Source organism: Periplaneta americana, chromosome 4 (genome assembly GCF_040183065.1).
Source record: "Periplaneta americana isolate PAMFEO1 chromosome 4, P.americana_PAMFEO1_priV1, whole genome shotgun sequence".
Taxonomy (NCBI): Eukaryota; Metazoa; Arthropoda; class Insecta; order Blattodea; family Blattidae; genus Periplaneta; species Periplaneta americana.
Genome location: NC_091120.1, coordinates 118,278,720 through 118,303,974, shown reverse-complemented (window position 1 = coordinate 118,303,974; position 25,255 = coordinate 118,278,720). Strand labels below are relative to the sequence as shown.

Sequence of the window (25,255 nt, the reverse complement as noted above, 5' to 3'; positions counted from 1 at the left end):
TGAAATAATTTATATCATACACTTCAAATTTCAACACATATAGGTTTTTAATTTTAATTTACAAAATTCAAATACATTTACAGTACATAATACATTGCCTTCATTGACCATGTGATTGTGCAATGGGCCAATTCGTTTGCCAAGAGTGCAAGAAGCCACAAAATTCGTCTCCTGTTGTTCAGATTTAAATTAAAGATTCACATGTAACAGCTATACACAATAATATATAATATTTATAAAAGACCATGAAGTATGATGTTACTCGCATTTAAGTAAAAATAAATTCTATTGCCTGCAGCTTATGTCATAAGAGAACAACGCATTCATTCATCATTAATACACATTTATATGAAAAACAAACACACTAACTGCAGTGTACAATACTGAAATATATGGGAAACTCTCACTTCTAGAGTTGTACATGCATCATTTAATCTTATACTTAGGCTATATTACTTATAAAAGGAAACATACTTTTCTACTACACTAAATATTTCTCAAATTCATCCTTACTTGTAAACAAAAGGGCTAATAGATGGTTGGATTGAAGTCAGTTCCAAAGATTCAATGTTGCACAGATATACTATATACAAGCTCTTAATTTAAGTCACAGCTCTTGGCAGAAGCTATCACAAATATTCACAGCTGTGATAGCTGAATCTCTTTTATAGCAACCGACCAAACCACCAAAAGTGCTTGCATCTTGGCAAATGTTTACAATGATAAATTTGTTGTTCACGATTCAATATTTGTACTTTTCATTCATGTGGTTCATTGTGCTCTTAAATGGTCCTATTTAATACAGTGGCGGAACACTGCAATCTTCCCCCTGAGATTTCCAGCTAGATTTTGGAACCACCATTATTATTATTATTATTATTATTATTATTATTATTATTATTATTATTAAATGCTATACTTAACTTGCTGATAAAAATGTGTCACAGTACAAATTAATAGCAGGTAATAAGAGCCTTGGTTATAACATAAGCATACACTGTATTATATTCCAAATACAGTGGTGTAATATGAAACACCTTCAGTCACAGCTAAAGTGGCAGTGTTCTAGTGAACCAAGCCTACTATACAAAATGCCTCATTAACAGCAGGTGTACCATAATAGTAAAAACATAATAAAGTAAATATAAGTAGGCTACTAAGTCCTACAAAACGAACATAAAATATCTACTTTTAAATTGCATCTACTAATTATTAATAAATATATGAACCATCGCATGTTTCACAACTATCAACATCTGTAACTTATATTAAATATCACCTATTTTTATCACCGGCTCGACATATACTATTATGATACATCTGCTGCAGTTTGCCTTGCATAATGCCACTATGAAAATTAACTTGTTGTGGTAACAAGATTGACTAGTATAACACTATTTCAATTTGAGATTTTACCTCCCCCTTACAATTCTGTAAGGAAGTTTGTGAACATTTTACAGAAGCTTAACAATATCAAGTCTATCTGTGACTTGGAAAAGAGTTCAAGTTTGATCATTATTATAGGAATTATAAGAATAAGTGAAGCCACCTTTTGTTTACAGTACAGTACTTATTGTGTGCATACACTTTTTTGATGAGCATTTTTATACGACTTTTGTACTTTTTTTAAATCTTTTCACAGCTTTTGTTCAACTCTTTTTTTTTTAACACAGAAGAAATCCGCACAAACAATGGGCAATTACTATACCAATAATTTACAGGAAAGTTGAGGCCTATGGAATTAAGCTGCCATTGCATCACAAAGGAACTTTGACGAAGCATCTTTAGAAACAGGTTCATCCTCCTCTGGCAATGGGTTCATTGCACCCACAGTCCATTCAACAGGATTCAGTGAAGGTACCCATTCTGCAGACGTATCTTCTTTCTCAGAATCCCAACTTTCATCTGAACTAACACTGCCAGATCTGGAAATAAAAAAGATCATAGGAGAACATATTAATGTTGTGTGTGTGAAAGCTTATATGCGACTAGGAGTACAATGCAGTAGAACCCCACTAGTCTGAATTAATTTTGACTGAGGTTTGTTCGGATTAAGTGGGGAACAGGAATGTAAGCAGGTAAACCATGCCTTATCTCCTTCTCATCTTTCACTGTCCATGGTCCATTGCTTTGTTCAGTTTCGAGGTGTATGAAATATTGGCACGACATTGCCGCTTTATTAAGATTATCTGCTCTTTGTCAGCTGACGGATTATCATAATAGTACAAAAAAAAAAAAAAAAAAACAAGTAATTCATTAACTAGACTTGGCACGCTCATAGAATGGTACCTCATATCAACAAATGCATGTAGTCATTTCTGATATACTATTGGTGGCTCATTTGCGCAAAACATTTCTGGGCGTGGTAAAACACAGCACAGTATTAGCAGGTCAGTGTTGAAAATGGACGTGCATTTAAAAATAATATAGGCCTAATAAATATAATTATGGCAGAAGTAAAAAAAAAATTTAAATTATAAATACAAATATATGGAAATATAAATATGAAGTTATAAATTATTCATTAATCATTATTATGATTGTGCTCTCCTATGGTGGACTCTTGGCAACGACCCTGTTGGTAAATGGCTCTACACGACTGGCTTGATGTAGTGAATGACGAAGTCAAGTACTCACCATTAGCAAAAAAAAGTTTCACTATTAAATTGTCAGCATATTAGTTTACTTCATTAATAGCATACTGTATATTATATTTTGGATATGATGATGACAGGTTAAGGTAGTTAGGCCAAATTAAAATCATAGAACTTATGTGAATAACTTAGTTATCAGACAACACGCCAGTTCCTTCCAAATCAGATGGTAACACACAGCACAATTCATTTTGTAGATTGTACTGATAAGTAATTTACTCTCATATAATTCACAGCACCGAACACAATTCACTTCTTTCCCATAATAATAATAATAATAATAATAATAATAATAATAATAATAATAATAATAATAATAATATAACAATTCACAAATTCATAACAAACAGGTCAATTTACTAATTGTAGCACTTCCTAAAAGTGACCCATCAGTTGAAACTAAACTGCCCATCTGACATCCCACACTTCAATTAAGGCTTAATCTATAACTAAGATTACGAAATGCAGACATGCACACACCCCCACCCCCCCATATGCTGTATGGCAATTAGACACAATGACATTATTTAAAATGCAATCAATCTCTTTCAGCGAGGTGTTTCAGTATATATAAACATTACGTTAGGTCTACTATTACTGCAAAGTGTCATGGTGTATACTTTAATCAAATATTTTACTGTAATAATATCGGACAGCTGTATACAAGCACTGACCGAAATATACAACTTTTCCGTGTTTTGTATTAATGCGCTCTATTTTTATTACAATGGAAATTATTGTATATATTGTTGTAATAATATAAATTTGTACCGGTAACTAAGTTTTCGTTTAATACATGTAAACAGCAATATTACAAATGCTTTAAAACAAGAAATCATTTATAAAGAGCAACTAGTTTTCTAATTGCGCACTGATATACTTTGGTGTAGAACTAATTGTGAGATACTTGCCCATGTGCATTTGTTGATACGAGGTATCATTCTAAGCAGGGGCGTATTTTGCGGGCTACCAGTGGTAGCCCAAGGAAATTACAAAAGAAAAAGTTTATAATATAACATAATGTAATAATTTTGTATTATTAGTTTTACCATAGTAATTAAAATTAAAGTAATTGTTAGATATATTTTGTGTAATAATAGGGTCAGCGGTAGCCCAAACCCTTTAACCAGTATACGCCACTGATTCTAAGAGTGTGCCAAGTTTAGTGATAAAGTTGCACTGTATTTGAGTTTCTAAATACTGTTCGGATTATTGGGGGTTCTACTATGCAGAGTGTTTCCGAGGTGGTGTTACAAACTTTCAGGGATGATGGCGAAGGGCACATGTATCAATTTGAAATCAGGAACCCTGATCTAGAATGACCGAGTCGAAAGTTACAAGCAAAAATAGTTGTGTGGAAATGAAATAATTTTATTCCTCTGTATGCCTTATTTATGTGTATTTATCTGTACATCTTACACATACTGTATTCATCTGACGTTGTTTACGTTGTCTACTTACAGTATTCCATTCAGTGCGCTGTCTGAGGGATGGGGATAGGAAACTACACTAAAGCAATGCAGATAATGTAATGTGTAACAGACATGGTCGGTCCTGATATGCACGTCCGGAGACAGCAGTGTATGTGTACAAGTTGCAGTGTCCAGTCGATCAGTCCTAGTGAAATGGAGGAGTACACGAGAGAAGAATAAGCAGACCTGAGTTTCAAATACGGATGAGCCAATGGGAACAGTAGACAAGCTCACAGATTGTATCGGGCCAAGCACCCACGCAGGAGACATCCGGCCCATACCATCTTCCTATGACTGTTCCAAAGGTTAAGGGAAGGAGGGTACGTAGTGCCAAATTACAATTCCATTTCCATACAACTATTTTTGCTTATAACTTTCGACTCCGTCATTTCCGGACCATGGTTCCTTATCTCAAATTGATACATGTGCCCTTCACCATCATCCCTGAAAGTTTGTAACACCACCTCGGAAACACTCTGTATATGCAAGTCTGTACATGTGAATATTTGCAATTAAATACATGGCAGGCAGTATAAGTATCCATATAGTTCTCAGTAATCCTTATTAGACCCTTCTCTTATTAAACAATTTTGAAAATCCTGAGAACATTATATTTATTTAAATTTGTTATGTCTATTTCTTAATATTGGTCTTCAACCTGTGAGTTGCAAAATGTTTTTAAATGGGTCACATACTGATCTAAAAACAAAACACTACATACACAGGAAAGATGGAAAATATAGGACTCCTTTAGAGCAATGCTAGAAAGAATATCACATTTTGTATTAAGAAATGTGTTATTTTGAAAGTGATTAAAAAATTGACACTTAGTGCCATATTTACTTACAAATGGCTTTTAAGGAACCCGAAGGTTCATTGCCGCCCTCACATAAGCCCGCCATCGGTCCCTATCCTGTGCAAGATTAATCCAGTCTCTATCATCATACCCCACCTCCCTCAAATCAATTTTAATATTATCCTCCCATCTACGTCTCGGCCTCCCTAAAGGTCTTTTTCCCTCCGGTCTCCCAACTAACACTCTATATGCATTTCTGGATTCGCTCATATGTGCTACATGCCCTGCCCATCTCAAATGTCTGGATTTTAAGTTCCTAATTATGTCAGGTGAAGAATACAATGCGTGCAGTTCTGTGTTGTGTAACTTTCTCCATTCTCCTGTAACTTCATCCCGCTTAGCCCCAAATATTTTCCTAAGCACCTTATTCTCAAACACCCTTAACCTATGTTCCTCTCTCAGAGTGAGAGTCCAAGTTTCACAACCATACAGAACAACCGGTAATATAACTGTTTTATAAATTCTAACCTTCAGATTTTTGGACAGCAGACTGGATGATAAAAGCTTCTCAACCGAATAATAACACGCATTTCCCATATTTATTCTGCGTTTAATTTCCTCCCGAGTATCATTTGTATTTGTTACTGTTGCTCCAAGATATTTGAATTTTTCCACCTTTTCGAAGGATAAATCTCCAATTTTTATATTTCCATTTCGTACAATATTCTGGTCACGAGACAATCATATACTTTGTCTTTTCGGGATTTACTTCCAAACCGATCGCTTTACTTGTTTCAAGTAAAATTTCCGTGTTTTCCCTAATCGTCTGTGTATTTTCTCCTAAACATATTCACGTCATCTGCATAGACAAGAAGCTGATGTAACCTGTTCAATTCCAAACCCTGCCTGTTATCCTGAATTTTCCTAATGGCATATTCTAGAGCGAAGTTAAAAAGTAAAGGTGATAGTGCATCTCCCTGCTTTAGCCCGCAGTGAATTGGAAAAGCATCAGATAGAAACTGACCTATACGGACTCTGCTGTATGTTTCACTGAGACACATTTTAATTAATCGAACTAGTTTCTTGGGAATACCAAATTCAATAAGAATATCATATAATACTTCCCTCTTAACCGAGTCATATGCCTTTTTGAAATCTATGAATAACTGATGTACTGTACCCTTATACTCCCATTTTTTCTCCATTATCTGTCGAATACAAAAAATCTGATCAATAGTCGATCTATTATGCCGAAAACCGCACTGATGATCCCCAATAATTTCATCTACGTACGGAGTTAATCTTCTCAAAAGACTATTGGACAAAATTTTGTAAGACGTCAACAAAAGTGATATTCCTCGAAAGTTACCACAGTTGGTTTTGTCCCCCTTTTTGAAAATAGGTACAATTATGGACACTTAGTGCCATAATGGACTTTTGCTTTGCTGAAACAGTTGCCACCAATTATAGCAATATTCCTTGGCTTACATGAGAGTTGCTTCTAAAATCTGATGATGAAGCAAGTCTTTTGATTTGTTACGATGCTAATCGTCAATTCAAGGAAGTACAAGTTTGTTTATAAAAAATGCTGCTTTTAATAAACCAATATAAAACAAAGCAGGGGCATTATCATGTTTTCACTTTCATTACAATTGTCAGAAACCTGGCTCTACATGAAATAGTTTCAAGTTATGTAACTGTGGGTCTTGAACATGTTTTATGAGATATTTATCGTAATTAATGCGTCTGTGTTATGTTAATCATTTCTTCATATTATAAATCTGTTGCCATTGCTTAAGATTATGTATAGTTTTATAAAAATGGATAAATCTATTATTTGAATGCAAAAAAAAAAGTTCCTCCCAGCACAATGAATCAGACCATTGAACTGTTGACACAAACTTCAATTTCAATTTCAGAAACTAATAAAATCTACTTTAAGAGCCCTTACATATGAGTGACTTTTAGTTGCCAAGGTCGACTGCAAAAAGCAGTTGACCTTAGTGGCTTGTCGCGGGGATGCAGTCGGTAATGTATTTAAAGGGAAAATGCCAGTTACTTTACACATGAGCGCTGATCCTGACGGCAGCATTTTCTACTTACACACAGACGACTTTTAGCCACCAAGGTTGGCGGCACGCAGTCGTTCAAAACATAAATTTAGATGGATGTAATTAATATCTTTTCGCCTTTTATAAGGGAAACTACCCCTTATGGGGTGCATCTAGAGAAAATTAATAACTTTTCTCCTATTTAACAGATTTTCATAAAACTTTGTGCAATAGTTTCGGGTAGTATATGTGTTTTGTATACAAACTGATTACGTTGGTACAAGGGGAACTACCCCTTCAGGGGGTGTATTTAGAGAAAAATTAATAACCTTTCTTCTATCCAACAGATTTTTATGAAACGTTGTACAGTAGTTATAGGTTGTATTGTAGGGCCGCGGTAAGTAGCGAGCTGAGCTCCCTAGTCTGAGAATGACCCCTGATCACATATGTATGACATAATCGCGATAACAGAGACGCCTTGACAGCGTTCTACAATAGTACTACCATACAAAAAACATTCGCTCTACAGATGAAGTGAATTTCCGCAAATGATAACAAGACAACTCTCTATGGCTATATTGGCAAACTTTTATTATGCTCATAAGCTCATTACTGAAACTAGTGTGTACTGCACAAATTCCTTATGACATTATTAAACATTAAGCAATGCTTACTTACTTATTGGCTTTTAAGGAACCCGGAGGTTCATTGTCGCCCTCACATAAGCCCGCCATTGATCCCTATCCTGAGCAAGATTAATCCAGTCTCTACCATCATATCCCACCTCCCTCAAATCCATTTTAATATTATCTTCCCATCTACGTCTCGACCTCCCCAAAGGTCTTTTTTCCGCCGGCATCCCAACTAACACTCTATATGCATTTATGGATTCGCCCATACATACGTGCTACATGCCCTGCCCATCTCAAGCGTCTGGATTTAATGTTCCTAATTATGTCAGGTGAAGAATACAATGCGTGCAGCTCTGCGTTGTGTAACTTTCTCCATTCTCCTGTAACTTCATCCCTCTTAGCCCCAAATATTTTCCTAAGAACCTTATTCTCAAACACCCTTAAACTCTGTTCCTCTCTCAAAGTGGGAGTCCAAGCTTCACAACCATATAGAACAACCGGTAATATAACTGTTTTATAAATTCTAACTTTCAGATTTTTTGATAGACAGGATAACAAAAGCTTCTCAACCGAATAATAACAGGCATTTCCCATATTTATTCTGCGTTTAATTTCCTCCCGAGTATCATTTATATTTGTTACTGTTGCTCCAAGATATTTGAATTTTTCCAACTCTTCGAAGGATAATAAGTAAGTAAAATACAAATATATACATAGACTGGCCACCTTGAATATTTTAAAATGGCACTTTCTTACTGAAAGTACATGGCTGGAAAAGAAATGCGAAAGATAGAAACAAATGTTGGAGCACTGTAGGGGCAATCAAGGTCTGCAATAGGCTGTGGTACCAATGTTGTTGATATAATTATGGTTTATTTAACGACGCTCTCAACTGTAGAGGTTATATCAGTGTCGCCGGAGTGCTGGAATTTTGTCCAGCAGGAGTTCTTTTACATGCCAGTAAATCTACTGACATGAGCCTGTCGCATTTAAACACACTCAAATGCCATCGACTCGGCCGGAATCGAACCCGCAACCTCGAGCATAGAAGGCCAGCGCTATATGTTGTTGTTGATTTAATTTATAGTTTATTTAACGATGCTCGCAACTGCACAGGCTATATCAGCGTCGCCGGTGTGCCGGAATTCTGTTCAGCAGGAGTTCTTTTACATGCCAGTAAATCTACTGACATGAGCCTGTCGCATTTAAACACAATTAAATGCCATCGACTCGGCCGGAATTGAACCCGCAACCTCGAGCATAGAAGGCCAGCGCTATAAGTTGTTGTTGTAGTTGATTTAATTTATGTTTTATTTAACGACGCTCGCAACTGCAGAGGCTATATCAGCGTCGCCGTTGTGCCAGAATTTTGTCCAGCAGTAGTTCTTTTACATGCCAGTAAATCTACTGACATGAGCCTGTCACATTTAAACACACTTAAATGCCATCGACTCGGCCGGACTCGAACCCACAACCTCGAGCATAGAAGGCCAGCAATATATGTTGTTGATTTAATTCATAGTTTATTTAACGACGCTTGCAACTGCAGAGGCTATATCAGCGTCGCCGGTGTGCCGGACTTTTGTCCAGCAGGAGTTCTTTTACATGCCAGTAAATCTACTGACATGACCCTGTCGCATTTAAACACACTTAAATGCCATCGACCTCGGCCGGGATCGAACTCGCAATCTCGAGCATAGAAGGCCAGTGCTACATGTTGTTGATTTAATTTATGTTTTATTTAACGACGCTCGCAACTGCAGAGGCTATATCAGCGTCGCCGGTGTGCCGGAATTTTTGTCCCGCAGGAGTTCTTTTACATGCCAGTAAATCTACTGACATGAGCCTGTCACATTTAAACACACTTAAATGCCATCGACCTCGGCCGCGATCTAACCCGCAACCTCGAGCATAGAAGGCCAGCGCTATACCAACTGCGCTACCGAGGGCGACGTTGTTGTTGTTGTTGATGATGATGATAACTTAGTTCATTATTTATTCGAAGTCTTCAAATATAAATCTATAGTTGGATGGTTCACTTTTGCAGATAATTTGACAGCTGTTATTTGTTTTTAAAACCATCTACAGTGTTCAGTATATAGCTAATTTACCAAATTATTTCAATGAAAAATAGCTTGTAAATCAACTTTGAAATTTCTGAATTACAAGTAATTAGGCGTACTATCAGTGTAAAATTTCCTTAGAGGAAAAAATAAATAATCGACTTAAAATTTATTTTTAAATAATGCGAATTATTGATGAAACAGCAATGACCTGTAATGACAGTAGAAATAAAGTCTTAGCTCTTTTTACCAGGAGTTGTTTCAATGTCATCTGGTTGCTTGCTAGCCATTTTCCGGATTCTCATGACATTTGCATTACTAACGCCGGCGTATTAGCAGCTCTGGACGTGGCCTGCCTTAGGGGAGCGATTAGCCTCTTGTTTCGAGCCTCTTCGTCGCAACATTCTATTATATTCTTTATAATCTTCCTCTCTCTACTGTGTATTACTTGGCCACGCCGTCAAGTTGATCTTAGTTGCTCCATTGTTAAATACAAACTGTGAGGAGGTAATGTTTTCGTACTGGTGATACTCAGTGTTATCTGAGGTCCGCAGAATGCACACAGAGGTGACGAGGTTGTCATCTCTTTTCCCCACTTCCCCGCTCTCAGAAGTCTCTACTTACCGCGGCCCTACAATATATTTGTTTTGTATACAAACTCCAATTACGTTTGTATAAAGGAAACTACCCCTTATAGGGCCTGAATTTATAGAAAAATTAACAACTACTCGTATTATTAACTTTTCTCCTATTTAACAGATTTTCATGAAACTTTGTACAGTAGTTACAGGTAGTATATTTGTTTTGTATAGTAACTATTGTTACTTTTGAGGGAAACTACCCCTTATAAGGGGTCCATTTAGAGGAAATAAATAACTTTTCTCCTATCTAACAGATTTTCATTAAAATTTGCACAGTAGTTATACATAGTATATTTGTTTTGTATACAAACTCTCATTATACTTGTGTAAAAGAAACTGTCCCATTGTAGGGTGAATTTAGATAAAATTAATACCTTTTCTCATACGAAAGGGATTTTCATCAAAATTGTACGGTAGTTAAGGGTAACATAAGTTATTTGTTTTTGTATACAAGCTCTAATTATATTTGTGTAAAGGAAACTACCCCATTATAGGGGTGAATTTAAACAAATATTAATTGTTACCATAACAGATATTATTCTGTAGGACTAAAAATAATAAATAAAAATCTTTAGTAAATTTAATAAGTTTCCTTCTATCTATCAGATTATGATCAAACTTTGTACAGCAGTTAAAGGTAAACTATTTATTTTGTAACAAGAGGCAAAGCTTCCTCAGGAGTTAATGGAATAGGCTTTATAACAGCTGATATGTACGCTATTTTTATTTTGTGGCACGTTTCAGTGTAGTAATTGTAATTTCCTTGACAAAATTAGTAGCATCTTTCTTTCCCTGATCTGTCAAGCTTATCTGTGTCAGAAAGAGAAGTTACCCCTTTTTTGAGACTGCAGTGTGAGTGGTAATTTAACGACGCTGTATCAACCACTAGATAATTTAGAGTCAATAGGATTGGTGATAATGACGCCGGTAGCCTGCAGTATGTTTCTAGCTTTCCTTCTCTCAGACCTCTCAGAAGATTCAGAAAAAATTTTCCTAGGTCTCCATCGTCTGTCACTTTTCCCAACAGATGATCGGATGATAACCCAGACATTCTGAAGTAGTGAAGAAAATTGTGTTCATAGGCACGAAGCTCGTGAAAAAGGCAGTGAAATTGGCCATACTGCGCTCACTGAATGAGAATCCAATGTTTCCAATATTTTCTACGTTTAACACGCCTTTTCCTAGGATGGAGAAGAAATAATAAAATTAATTCTTCCTCGACGTGCATTATCATAATACGAGTGAAAAATGACACCTTTTGCAGTTCGACTGCCGCCAGAACTGACGAGACACAACGCCCGTATCGACTGCAGAGTCGCTCATGTCGGCGGCAGACCAACTGCTTTTTGCAGTCGACCTTGGCGGCTAAAAGTCGCTCTAGTTTACTTGAAACCAACTAGAAGAGAGGGGGGGGGGACACTGAAGACTGTCAGAAAATATGATTAAAAATATCACAGTTCTGTTTTTGCACTCACAAAGACCAACACTGTTGTCCAGTTTCAGTGTGTTGTTTACAGTGGAATACTGGCCAACAAAAAACCTTAAACCTTCCCAGGGGCTGCGGAGCTGCAGCACCCCCAGACATTTGTGGTTCTTGTCTCATTTTATGTTGTGAAATACATTTATTATACAGTCTCTATTTAGTGCTCGAATTTTTTTTTTTAATTTCGTTCTCATTGACATGCACGCAATAGTTAGTGAAGTCACTTCCTCCCCTGGTGCTGCCAGAGCGAAACCAGAGACAAGGACTATAGAGCAGGCCTGCACAAGTTTTGCGCTCTCCGAGCTGGCTCACAGCTCATGAGCGGAATGCAGGTATTAGCTGCGCTCTGTATAGGATGGACCAGAAGAAGGGGTGATCTCGTACAAAATGTTCACAAAAGGAAGTACTATTACGAGGTTCATGAAATGAATTCCCGTTCAGTGTTTGCAAAACTATCTTTGACTTATTAATTGATACAGAAATACTTATTTTACAGAAATAGAAATTTTATACCTACTTAAATGTACAATATCATTTTCTTATATTTTTATATATCAGTACATGAAAACGAGGTTTTATGCTGTTGGCAGCTGAAAGGAACAGTAGCCTACTCATCGTAATGAAACATCAGTTACAGATGTTCGATGCCTGCCTTTATTAATGTTGATTATAGAAAACAGTTGCTCACAAATGTAAATGTTGAGCCAAACATAGCAATCATTTTCACAGCCAGCCTGTGTAGTCGTGGATATTATTGCTAATGTTTGGTCTTGTAAAACTCAACCAGGCTTGTAGTATTATTCAAACGATCTTTAGCCACATTGAAGATCAATAAGTCCGAGCTGTAAATCGTTAAATGTTAGGTTGTATTTAACGACGCTCGCAACTGCCGAGGTTATATGAGCAATCGACCTAGCCCGGAATCGAACCCGCAACCTCGGGCATAGAAGGCCAGAGCTATACCAACTGCACCAACCAGGCTCACCTGTAACTTAAATGACATTGTTTCAACTGGTGTTGAAGGAATTTATTATGATAACTTTAAACTTCTTTTCAATTAAGACTTTCTGTAAGTTATTTTACGACACTTTAGCAACAGCTTATGTTATTTAGTGTCTGAATGAGAAGAAGGTGGTAATGCCGGTGAAATGAGTCCCGGGTCCAACACCGAAAGTTACTCAGCGTTTGCTCATACTGGGTTGAGGGAAAACCCCGGAAAAACCTCAACCAGGTAACTTGTCCCGACCCTGGCCACCTGGTTTCGCGGCTAGACGCGCTAACCGTTACTCCACAGGTGTGAACCTTAAGACAAGATCTTGGAACCTAGAATTAAATTCATTTTGAATTTCAATTAATATTTGCACATAATCGTTTCACATGGCTTCATCACGAGCAGTTTCTATCGTTCGAAAGTAAGCCACATTACCTTCCCGAAACTGACTTACGAAAAGTGTAAGTTTACGACTGAAATCCCGTAATTTATTCAACATATCAACAATGAGCTGGCCTTTTCCCTGAAGAGAGACATTTAAATTGTTGAAGATTAATATCTTTAGTATCTTTATGTCTGGACTCGTAATGACGTATTATGTTACGTTTCTTTCTACCTTTCAAAATGTTGTGGTAGATAAAGCACTGAGGGTAATTCCATGGAAAATAGTATGGCGAAAAACATTCATATCTCCAAATTTGTTAAAAATTGTACATTCATCTCTTTATGTCGTATATATTAATCATGTACAAAATTATGTTTGCGACAGCTACCGTTTAAATGTAATGGGCAGTTAAAATATTTTTATTTGAGCGCACAGCTCTATTTTAAATTTATTTTCTGACCATAAGAATAATTACAAAATTTTTTTTAAAGATATCGTTAGACAGCTTATAAAAGAGGTTATTAAGATACTATAATTCAGTGCAGCTCTGAAAATTGTGTTTAAAGAAATTCAAAAATATATTTAAAAAACGCCATTACTTAAAATCGAATATTTCAATTCACATAAAAAAAATAAATGACAATTTACTGAACATTTTCATTAGGCTGTCAAATTTTCATAATGGGATCTTCAAAAATAAGGAAGTTATAAATTAAAACAACTCGCCATGTAAAGGTTGATCTATGCCGCTGCGCCATGCACCATCACTGCTGCTGGTCACTGCGAGAAGTGTTTCCGCGTTGACGACCGGTGCGTGTCACACGTCTGATTTCAACTAGTTTCAGTACTTCTGATGAAGCAGAATAGGGTTTTATTGCTAACTTTCCATTAACTGGAACCACAAAGTGAATACTTCTTTTTCCGAAAACAGTCTTGAGGCCAGCAAATCTTTGAGGATTTAGATTTTGTAACTACTTCATGTTTTTCAATGGATGTGAATGACACAATGATATCCTATATATTGAATTTTAACCAATCATACAGTCCTTTACAAGTTGAAATTAGAGTTCCTGGCTTTTCAGCGATTCGCTTGATTGTACCCCTTACACTGTCATTGGACCCTTTACCGTGAGTAGTTCCAACGAAATGCCACTCTGCAGGTATTTGAAAATCATGTTCATGAATGAGTAGATTAACGGAGTTTTTTCGTTCTTGTATTCGCAAGTTGCGCCATCACTGAAATCATATATTTCAGATATTTCGGTATGTGTTTGTTTCAGATGTCCTATCATTTTCGTTCAAAAACATGAACTGTTGCACTATCGTGAACTAAGCATTCCGAAATTACTGAAAAACAAAGGTTCTCTAAATTACCACCAACTGAATTTCTGTAATATACTGTGAATGGGTGTATTGTTTTTTGAGAAGTACTCCAGTGATGACCTTGTGTAGCATCCTGAATAATGAAACTGTAATTCTCTGGAAAATCACCAATGAAAATGAACTCACCGGGCTTTGTTTCAGTTTTCAGCTGCTTTAAATAACACTAGTCAACAAATTTTAACTTTTTGTCTGTCACAGAAATGAAATCAGCTGATTTTTACTAAATCGACCCTGCTGATTACGAAAATCGCAGTGAAAAATCTGTAACACGTAACATTTTTGTGTGACAGAAGGGGAAGTATTTTGATTTAAAAAAACGTTTTCGTGCATTTGAAAATACGTAATTACACAGTGATAATAAATAAATTCCTAAGATGCAAAATTTATATACAAAATACACTGACATTTCACAGAAAAATAATAACGCTACATAAATAATAATTACAATAAGAAAAAGTAGCATTATATTCCTTTTTTTCCCTTCAAAATAAGCTTTTACTTCGTTAATTTAAAACTGAACCAAATGAACTATAATTTTTTTAAATTTATAAATTAAATTGATTAAAATATCAAATCAAATAACTTAAGAGCCCTACACTGAAGTAAACAACCATATACAGACTTCAAGCTAGATTTTTTAAAAATATATGTAGTTATTTAGAGTTATTTTTTCCTCTTGTAGTTTGAGTCACCTTCTCTGAACAAAAACCCACAGGAGTCCCCCATCATACTAGAATCCCACCTTCCTTGATGTCGTTGTTCCATCCTGTGTATATATTGATGGAATCTTTCCCCTTGTTCATCGCTTACAGCTCCTAAGGTCTTTGGGAAAAAGTCGAGATGGGAATGTAGGAAATGTATTTTCAAAGACATTTGACAACGAAGCTTCTGGTAACTATGCAGGAGTTCTTGCACAAGGCACAAGCTGTTGGTAATTGTCAACTTTATTATTACCTAAAAGCCCACTAAAGCACTTCAAAAGGCATTCCAAGCTTCTAGTTCCTCAACACTTAATTTTTTTTCGAAGCTCTTATCTTCCAAAAGTTTCCTAATTTGAGGGCCAACAAAAATTCCCTCTTTCACTTTAGCTTTACAGAGTTTCGGATACATATTCCTTACATATGCAAAACCTTCTCTATTTTTATCTATAGCTTTAACGAAATTCTTCATTAAACCAAGCTTGATATGTAAAGGAAGAAGCAGTACTTTTTCCGGTTTTACTAAAGAGACATGCTTGATATTATGTTCTCCTGGGACATAGCTTTCTCTGGGAGGCCAGTCTTTCACTATATAGTGTTTTTCAGTCGCACTACTATCCCATAAACAGAGAAAGCAACAATATTTTGTGAATCCACCCTGAAGTCCGAGCAATAAGGCGACAATTTTCAAATCTCAGTAGAGTTTCCAGCAGTATGTTTTATATTGGATTGCATCTAGTAACACTGACAAATTTGTATAAGTTTCCTTCATATCCACTGAATACGCCACTGGAATTGATGGTTTAGTGTTTCCATTGTGCATTAACACTGCCTTTAAACTTATTTTGGAAGAATCTATGAACAACCTCCATTCCTCTGGGATGTGTTGAAATCCTAGTTCTTCCATTAAGCCGTCTATATTTACATACGCGCACATAGAATTCATTATAAAATACTTCGAAAACCGTTCATGTCTCTTCCTGTACAATGAAATTCTAGTATCTGGTGCTAGCAGGTTCCACTGTTGCAATCTAGATCCTAAAATCTCAGCTTGTTGTTTAGTGAGATTAAGATCTCTTATTAAGTCGTTCAATTCACATTGTTGGATTAAATGGGGTTCTTTATGATGTTCTGGACTATAGGACGGATCAGATCCTGTTGATGGTTGAGCCAAGTCATCTGTTTGTTCTATTAGGAGAACCTATTCCTCCAATTGCGAAGGTGGATTAGGAATAGGGAGTTTTGGTCCATGTGGTACAGGTCTTATTGCAGATTGAACATTAGGATATTCAATTTTATATCTTGTTTTCTTTGAAAATCCCGTAATCTTTGTTAAACAGAAATAACGGTCTTCTGCATGGTTTGTCGGTTCACGCCAAATCATTGGAACTGCAAACGGCATACTTCGATTCTTCTCTCCATTCATCCATTTTATCAGTTTTGAGTAACATGTTGTGCAGCACACATGGGGAGCCCATGATTTGTCCTCATCACACACATTACATTCAAAATAGCAATAATATGCTTGTTTCAACTTATCTGATAAAGACCGATGCTGCGATTTTGCCGTAAATTCTCCACATACGTAACAAAAGCTGTCGGGCGAAGTTACACACGCACGACGAGATTTTTTCATTCTCAGAAAGTGTAAATGAACGCGAAGATGAACACTTAAAACCAGTGATACAACTTGTCACAAGCTCAAACAATGTTCAACTAATCCTAAAATGCAATCTATTTCACTCTAAAAGCCCACCCACTCAGTGCTTTCTCTTGGTCTAGCGCCATAAAGCAATAACGTTATATAGATATATATCGCCCACTACCTTATTAATGCAGACTCACATATTTGAAAAAACCTATTCCTTAAAATACACTTCTAGTATATTCTGAGCAACAGTAAGTTATAAAACGTATGAATATACTGTATAACCGTTTAAATAAAGTCAATAGTTCGATACCCGAGTTCTTTAGTAAATTCATTCCTCTTTTTTTTTACAATTTCCAATTTTCCTCTTAAATGGTGCGTGATGGAAAATTTTCAAGTTTAGATCCATTATCAGCACACAAAAATTGATCTAAAATGACCATTTTCACCCTTGTGACAAAAACCTTGTTGACTAGTGTAATTTGCTTGGGACTTTGCAATGAAGTTGTGTACAGTATCTTGCATTTTTTAAGCCAACCAATGAAGTTATTAATGAAATTTACACAGTCACTTTTCACTAAAATCATATTGGCCTTGTCTGTTGTCGTCCATTCCTTGTATTAAATTTCTACTAAATTTCTCTGTAACAATGACGTCAATATTTCTGATAGATACATTTATAGTTCCTTACGTTCAGGAGCACATACTTCTTCACTTGTTGAATTTCCCTCCTCTGTTTGTAAACATTCTTCTTCGCTTGTTGATTTGTCGACCTTACTTTTAGTCCCAGCAAGTTCAGTAATTATTTCAATTTTTGAAATCTTAAGGCAAAAGCATTCTCAAATAGCATCACCTACCACTAAATGTGGGACGTTTTTACACATGCTACTTGACACTTTTCTTTTACAGACTTGTGACGAATGTTTTTAAAGTCCGAAAGTGGTGCAACACCTCAGATGACTCCAACTTTTCGTCTTTAATTTAGGCATATTGAACACTTACAACTTACAATGACAGAACAGATCAAAATCGCCGTCTAAGCTGAAGGGAAAAAGTTACAATGACAGAACAGAACAAAATCATCCTCTAAACTGAAAGGAAAAAGTTGTGCTGAGATTATAACAGGAAAAAAAAAAAAAAAACAAACTCTCACGTGAAATCTATTAGTGTACGGTTGAGCGGATGTCGCAACATCTAGCATTTGTCATATCAATCGCTAAGCACGCATGTGGGTGTGTCTGGTATGAGCGCGTGACGTAATACACTGCACGCGACTTTGATCCTTAATGGCAACATTTGCAATTCTGGTTTATTTAATATTTCTCAAAGTATTAGAGATCCCATCATAAAATTTTTGTAATAGATTAAGAAATTGTTTATCTCACTGTAAAAAATAGAGCATGGTAAAAAAATATTCGATTTGAAAATATTAACATTTATTTTTTTTTACTGTAAGTTTTAATACATGCTCGAAGTAAAAATCCATAATAACTCAGAAGTTTAAATATATAGAGTCATCATTGTATTGACACAATTTTTACGACGATACAATGAAGCATGTCATTTTAATAATATTTTTAACAATAGTCCACATATCAACTCCCCGAATATTTTACCCTTCATTACCTTTCAACCATTGATGAGATAAAGTTCATATTAGGCCATTTAACTATTTATTATGACATTCATTTACTAGAATATTGAAAAAATCCAGAACTTGATGTTACAAATTTCAAAATTTTGTATGGAATGACCCCTGAGTATTTACTCCAGCAGCTATGAAAAAATAAGCATTTTCCCATGCAACATTGAAAGAATTTGTCTGACCACCACTTTTCAGTCTTTCAGATTCCTTCATACTGTACTGTAGCAGTAGGTAAGCAACGTGAAACAGTTACTGAGAATACGCACTGCACTCCACTAGATAGCTGAGTGGTCGTTTCCCTCTCCTCTACCTATATATAGCAAGTCTATGTCATTCTGACGTATCTTCCTCTCAGTTTCGGCGAGGGGTAAACACTGCTCTCCCGCTCCGAAGGAGCGCGCACGCTTGTCCAGCACTGTTTGTGCAGGCCTGCTATAGAGTGAAGCCACTTCCTCCCCTGGAGCTGCCAGTCTCGTCTCGGAAGCTTTGCGCGTTAGTTTTACCCCTCCCCCTGCTAGCCCCTTGCCATGAATCCAGAGTTTCCAGGCGCTGCAAAATTTGCAGCAGTTTGTCAGTAGCGCGCAGTTTTAAATACATTTTATTTAACATTGTGAGTATAACAAGTGGGACAATGTTTAATTCTGTACAATATTTACAGGCTATTCAGTTCATTACCTTAACAATTCAGGAGAAATGTGAAATTAATGCCCATCCATTGAATCTCACAATGGGAAAATCTGCTACACAAAATAGCCTACAAAGCTCGCATTTTTTTTGCTAATGTATCCAGTATCCCTGCTTTCTTCTCTCGATCTCCACACAGTCTATATTAAATTAATGTGTTTGAAAGACAATTCCATTAACTGGGGCAACAAGATGGAGTTTTAAATAAGAACAGTAAATGTTGTTCATGAGAAGAAGGAGCCACTGTTAGAATGTTTTCAAACAATAATGGAATCTGAAACATCTAACAACATCACAATAAATGAGGCAAGCGCCCTGGTGCGTACTCTTGAAGATCCTGAATTCAATTTCTGGCTCAGTTTTTTTTTTTTCATTTATTGATGTATCATGTAGATATATTATACAACCAACTATAACATCGCCAGTTAGATATTTCTAAGGTTCAAATCTGCATAAAAAAATTAAATTATGGTTTATTTAACGACACTCGCAACTGCAGAGGTTATATCAGCGTCGCCGGTGTAGCGGAATTTTGTCCCGCAGGATCTTTTAAATGCCAGTAAATCTACTGACATAAGCCTGTCTCATTTAAACACACTTTAATGCCATCGACCTGGGCCGGGATCAAACCCGCAACCGACTATGCTACCGAGGCCAACTCTGCATTTCAAGCTTTGTTAATGCTATACAGACAATACGGAACAGTGCACAGTTGAATAGCGAGATCTGTGAAAATGAAAACCCTAAAAAGCGTCGTAAGGTCGAAGGGATTCAGACAAGGGTTGCGGCAGCAAAGGAAGTGTGTGACCTCATTATCACACAAGCTAACACCCGATTCCAGTTCATAGATCATCTGATATTATCTTCTCTTCTGTGTCAAGAAAAATTTGAATGCTACAAAAGCTCATTTCCTGAAAATGACCTAAATGTATGTGTGAAGCTTTTCCCAATGCTCGATAAAGACAAACTAAAAACGGAACTCACTGTGTTGCATCAGAAACAAGAATTCAGAAATATCAGTGATGCAGTCAAGCTCTTGCAGTTTCTTCTATCTGAGAACTTGCAGGTCTCATTTTCAGAAGTTGTGAAACTACTACGCATAGCTAATACCATACCAATGACAACTTCCGAAGCAGAACGTTGCTTTTCGTGTTTGAAGAGAGTAAAGTCCTATCTTAGAAATACGATGAGAGAAGAGAGACTGACCGCATTAGCTCTGTTTTCCATTGTAAAGATTATGTTAAACAACATAGCGGATTTTAATAAGATGATGATTCGAAAGTTTGCAACCTACAAGCCAAGGCGCATGGAACTAATCTTTAAATAAAGTAAGTTGCTTGGTTTATTTTTGCATGCAGCCCCCCTTAATTCAATACCCACATGTCGCCACTGAACCTTCCAACATTAAAAGATAATTCGACACAAAACATTCTAATTTAAAGGAAAAGCTAATGGATTACTTTCAGTGTTTTAAGAATGATTTACTAGAAAGATAAAAGCAATTTAAGAAGTACTCTGGTGCTTCACAATCTGTTGAAGGTGTAGTTTTTATGTAAGAAATTAAAAAATGTTTGAAACCATTTCAATGCAATTCTCTGTTACTTACATGCTCAGTGAAAAACAGTAATTTGTGAAAAAGTGGCGAATCAGTTGAAATCAGTTCCTCTTCCTGATGTAACAGTCATAAGAAGAGTTTCAACAATAATACCTCACAATACATTCAAATGGTTCAGTTACAATCAGTAAAGTTTTTCTTTCACCTTGAAAAGCATAATGATGTTGCTAATAAGCAATAATACTTGCACCATGTAAGATTCACCTACATTTTTCTACAGAATTTTCTGCCTGAAAAAAATTGTTACTTCCTCTGCTTACAGCTTCAAAAGTTGCGCATGTATTCCTCACTAGGCACCATTCATTAAGTTGTCTAACCTTTGACGGCTGAGTCAATACAAATTAAAAACCAAGCACTACTGTCATATTTGTTTCACTAAACATTAATGCTAACGAATTCATTTTCTGATTACTTTACTAATGTAATCTAAGTTGTCAAAACACTATTTGCTTCTGATGTATTTCTATCACTTCAAAATAATTAGTTATTACTGGCGAAGGAAGACAATAATATGGTGGTGTGTTGTTTATTCCCAGACTTCGTTATATCTGTAGACTCTCCACTTTATTCTTACAATGAATTCACAGCTCACAATGTCATTGCCAGTCACCCAAGAACGAAGTTCTACATTGTATTGTAAAAAATTAAAAAAAAAAAAAGCATGGTTTATTTAATGATGCTCGCAACTGCCGAGCTTATATCAGCATTGCTGGTGTGCCAGAATTTTGTCCCACAGGAGTTCTTTTACATGCCACTAAATCTAGTGACATGGGCCTGTCGCTTTAAGCACGCTTAAATGTGATCAACCTGGGCTGGAATTGAACCGCAACCTAGGGCACAGAAGGCCAGAGCTATACCAACTTCGCCACCCAGGGCGACCATTGTATTGTATGTGGGCTATGATTGAGAAATATTTTTTTGTAGTTAATTTCCAGATTAATTTTATTTTTAAATTCTGGTCAATTTTAAATTTTGTACACACAGTTTTCGTGTTGTGTAAATGGAGCCTATTTGAGTAGCAAATAAAGGATTGGGCACGGATAACTGGTCCATCTCATCTCACTTCGTCTCAAACTAAACTTTCTCCTAAATTAATTAATGTAATATAATGAAAGTGAAAATGAATAATGAAAATAACAAAGTGCCTGCAACCTTCACAATAAATGCTGGACATGTTTTCCACCAGCATCCAAACACTTCTGTGCAAGTCCTAACGGGTCCATATATACACATATCAATTCTTAGGCAGTGATACTGTGGATGCTATTCCTGATGTTATTCTTGAGATCCTCAATTGTATGTGAATTTTATTCGTACACAATTCCACAAATAAAATCCACATGTAAACGAGTTCAGTGAATGTGGCAGCCACAAGCCTTTGTTCACTATCCACTCAGTAGCAAACATCTCATGAACATCAGCAAATGACCTCTCAAACGTGGGACAGGTTGCCACATTCTGCTGGAAGAATCAGTAATCACACTTCTCTTTTGTTACAGGTAAAATTTCTCCAACAAACCCAAGCAGACATCCATGTTTATTCCGGAGTCTAATAATATTGAAGTGTCACTGTGTGTGGCAGACACACACACCACACACCAATCTTTTGGTTGTGTAGGGGTATACTACTAGGAAAGTCCAGGAAAAGAGAGGTTCGAAATTGAAAGGATTACATCAACTGCTTGTTTATGCAGATGAGATGAATGTATTAAGAAAAAATTCACGAATGTGCTAGGAGAAAATCCATGAACTATTAGGAAAAACACGAGAATTTTACTTGAAGCAAGTAATGAGATATTTTTTAAAGTAAATTTCGAAAAGACGAAATGTATGATTATGTCTCGTGACCAGAACATAGTATGAAATGGAAATATCAAAGTTGGAAATTTATCCTTTAAAGAGGTGGAAAAATATCTTGGAGCAACAGTAACAAATAAAAATGACACTCGAGAGGAATAAATGTGGGAAATGCCTGTTATTATTCGGTTGAGAAGCTTTCGTCATCCAGCCTGCTTTAAAAAAAAAAAACAAAACAAAGAATTTATAAAAGTTATGCTGTGTAACACAGAAGTTGGTTGACAAATGGGAAACATTACTAATTGTAAAACTGAAATAATTATTGTACAAAGTAACATAATGACGTGGTCCCTCCAAGATGTCCATAATATGAGCGAGTTTTTTCATTTGTACTGTTAGATTGGCAGTACAGTGAAACTTGTGTAATTCGAATCTGAAGGGCATAAGAAAAAATTCGAATTATGGAAAAATTCGAATTAAAAAAATGGTACTGCAGAAGGTAAACTACAGGTGTACTGTATGTACTATGTATTACTATAACATTTCAAGACAACAGGGTATTATAATACAAGAAAATATAGTGCTGTATAATGATAGGCCTATTACATAAATACAGTACGGTACAGTAATTAGTAAACATTTATGCACAACACATACAGTAGTTAAAAAAACATACCTTACTAGGCCTTTGTTAAGTAGGATGTGATTTTACTCTGCTTCTTTTTATTGATTTGCTGGGTTACTGTAAAGTCCTCCAGTTTATTATTGCATCAAACAGAGAACCATGCACATTTTGATGTCCCTCAATGAATCTTCTTAGCTCTCGGAAGTGAAAGATCGGGGTTTCGGAGTTTGTGAAAAGCAATGCACAGTGACCATTTTAACTGAGTACGGTAACTGTACTTTCGAGGTGAATGACACTCCAAGGGTTGTCAACCCGCACTGGGACCACTTTCTCCGAAAAGGAGATACAATGCATTCCCGGTTCCAGCCTCCAACCCCTATGCTCAGGTCAATCTGTTACAGTACTAGCTCGTTCTGCCTTTGCCACATTTCACTGTAAAACTCATTTCCATTCTGGATTTTTTTTCTTCGAATTAAACAAAATTATGTTCGAATAAAAGACGATATTTATGCACTGTTTCCATAGGAAATTCAAGGGGACAAAGGAAAACTTTGAAATAAAGAATAATTCGAATTAAAAACGTTCGAATTACACAAGTTTCACTGTACATATTCCCCTTTTGTACTGATAGAATTCTCCACCTTGTGTCTCATTAGTTTTCCTGAATTACTTTCTATGGAATACGTAAAATGAATACAGTACATAAATTGAAGTAGACTGTGGTATGGTAAACAACAATGCTACAGTTTGTGTTTTGTTTCATGTATTGTTTAAAGCTAATGAGTTATCATTTTGAGTTGAAGAGATCATGTTGACCCCTGAGCATCGAGTAGAGCTAGTACTGCTCTGTAGGGACCACAGGACAAGAGAAGCTGCAAACGAGTTTCATAGTCGTCATCCTGACATTCAAAAACCATCATATCAAAATGTAGTCAAATTATTGCATAAATTTAAAACAATTTTCAGTGTACTCAACAAGAAAGGAATTGGTTGTCCCAAATCTGCTAATGATGGATGGCATTCAATAGACGTGACTGCGTAGATGACTGCCAGTCCTGAAAGATCAGTGTGCTACGTGGCTTGAGAAAGAGGTATCAGTAGAAATGCTGTTAAAAAAAATATTTAAATCTGCACGTTTTCACCCCTACAAATTATAGCATTTACCAGAATACGAGAAGAGAATCTAGTCAAGAGGCGAACATATTGCAACTGGATCACTCAGTGTTTGCATTCTGATCGATCCTTTCTTCAGTATGTTCTGTTCAGTAATGAATAGTTATTCTTTATGGATGGGAACGTTCATACACAAAATGTATGACACTGATCCAAAGAAAACCCAAGATGGATGCATGAAGCTAACAACTCTAGTGTTCCAAAAGTTATGATGTGGTGTGAAATACTAGGTGATATGGTTGTGGAACCATATTTCTTTTATGTAAATGTAAATCAACTCACCTATGATGAAATTCTGGACAGCTTTGTAATGAAGTTCCTATATGATTTTCCACTTAACCAACTGATAATGTGATTTCAACAAGACAGCACAGCACATTATGCTTTAACAGTTCGCCATAAACTAAATTAAATATGTTCAATGTGCACTGGCTTGGACGAGGTGGACCTCTGTCATGACCTCCAGTCACCAGATCTCACACCCCTTGATGATCTTTCTATGGGGATTTGTGAAACAGCACACTTTTCAGACAAAGCCTACATTTATAGATGACTTGAAACAAAGAATCACCCATGTTATCCAGCACATCCCACCTGCAACACTTTTAAGTATAACAGAAGGATGTCAGGATCGAGTGAGGCACTGTCTTCAAGTAAATGGAGCACATTTTGAACATATGAGGTAGTGAACATATTGCATACAATTTGTATTTCCAATTAGAATAATGTTTCCATTTTTGTCAACTGACTTCTGTGCCACATGATATTACCAGTTGTTCTGTATGGTTCTAAAAACTTGGACTCTCACTTTGAGAGAGG

General features: G+C 36.1%; 1 protein-coding gene and 1 long non-coding RNA gene across 4 annotated transcripts in view; one reads left to right on the top strand and one right to left on the bottom strand.

Annotated features, from left to right (window-relative positions):
* Positions 1-25,255, top strand: part of LOC138698135 (uncharacterized) — a 115,794-nt gene that overhangs the window by 64,592 nt on the left and 25,947 nt on the right. The gene's annotated exons all lie outside the window — the stretch shown is intronic.
* The window catches only part of CycG (cyclin G), a 155,790-nt gene continuing 130,557 nt past the window's right edge, over positions 23-25,255 (bottom strand). For all 3 annotated transcript variants that reach the window (XM_069823870.1, XM_069823868.1, XM_069823869.1), the window contains one exon: positions 23-1,925. In XM_069823870.1, coding sequence (XP_069679971.1) covers positions 1,742-1,925 — 184 coding nt within the window. In that variant the 3' untranslated portion in view covers positions 23-1,741. The remainder of the gene's footprint in view (positions 1,926-25,255) is intronic.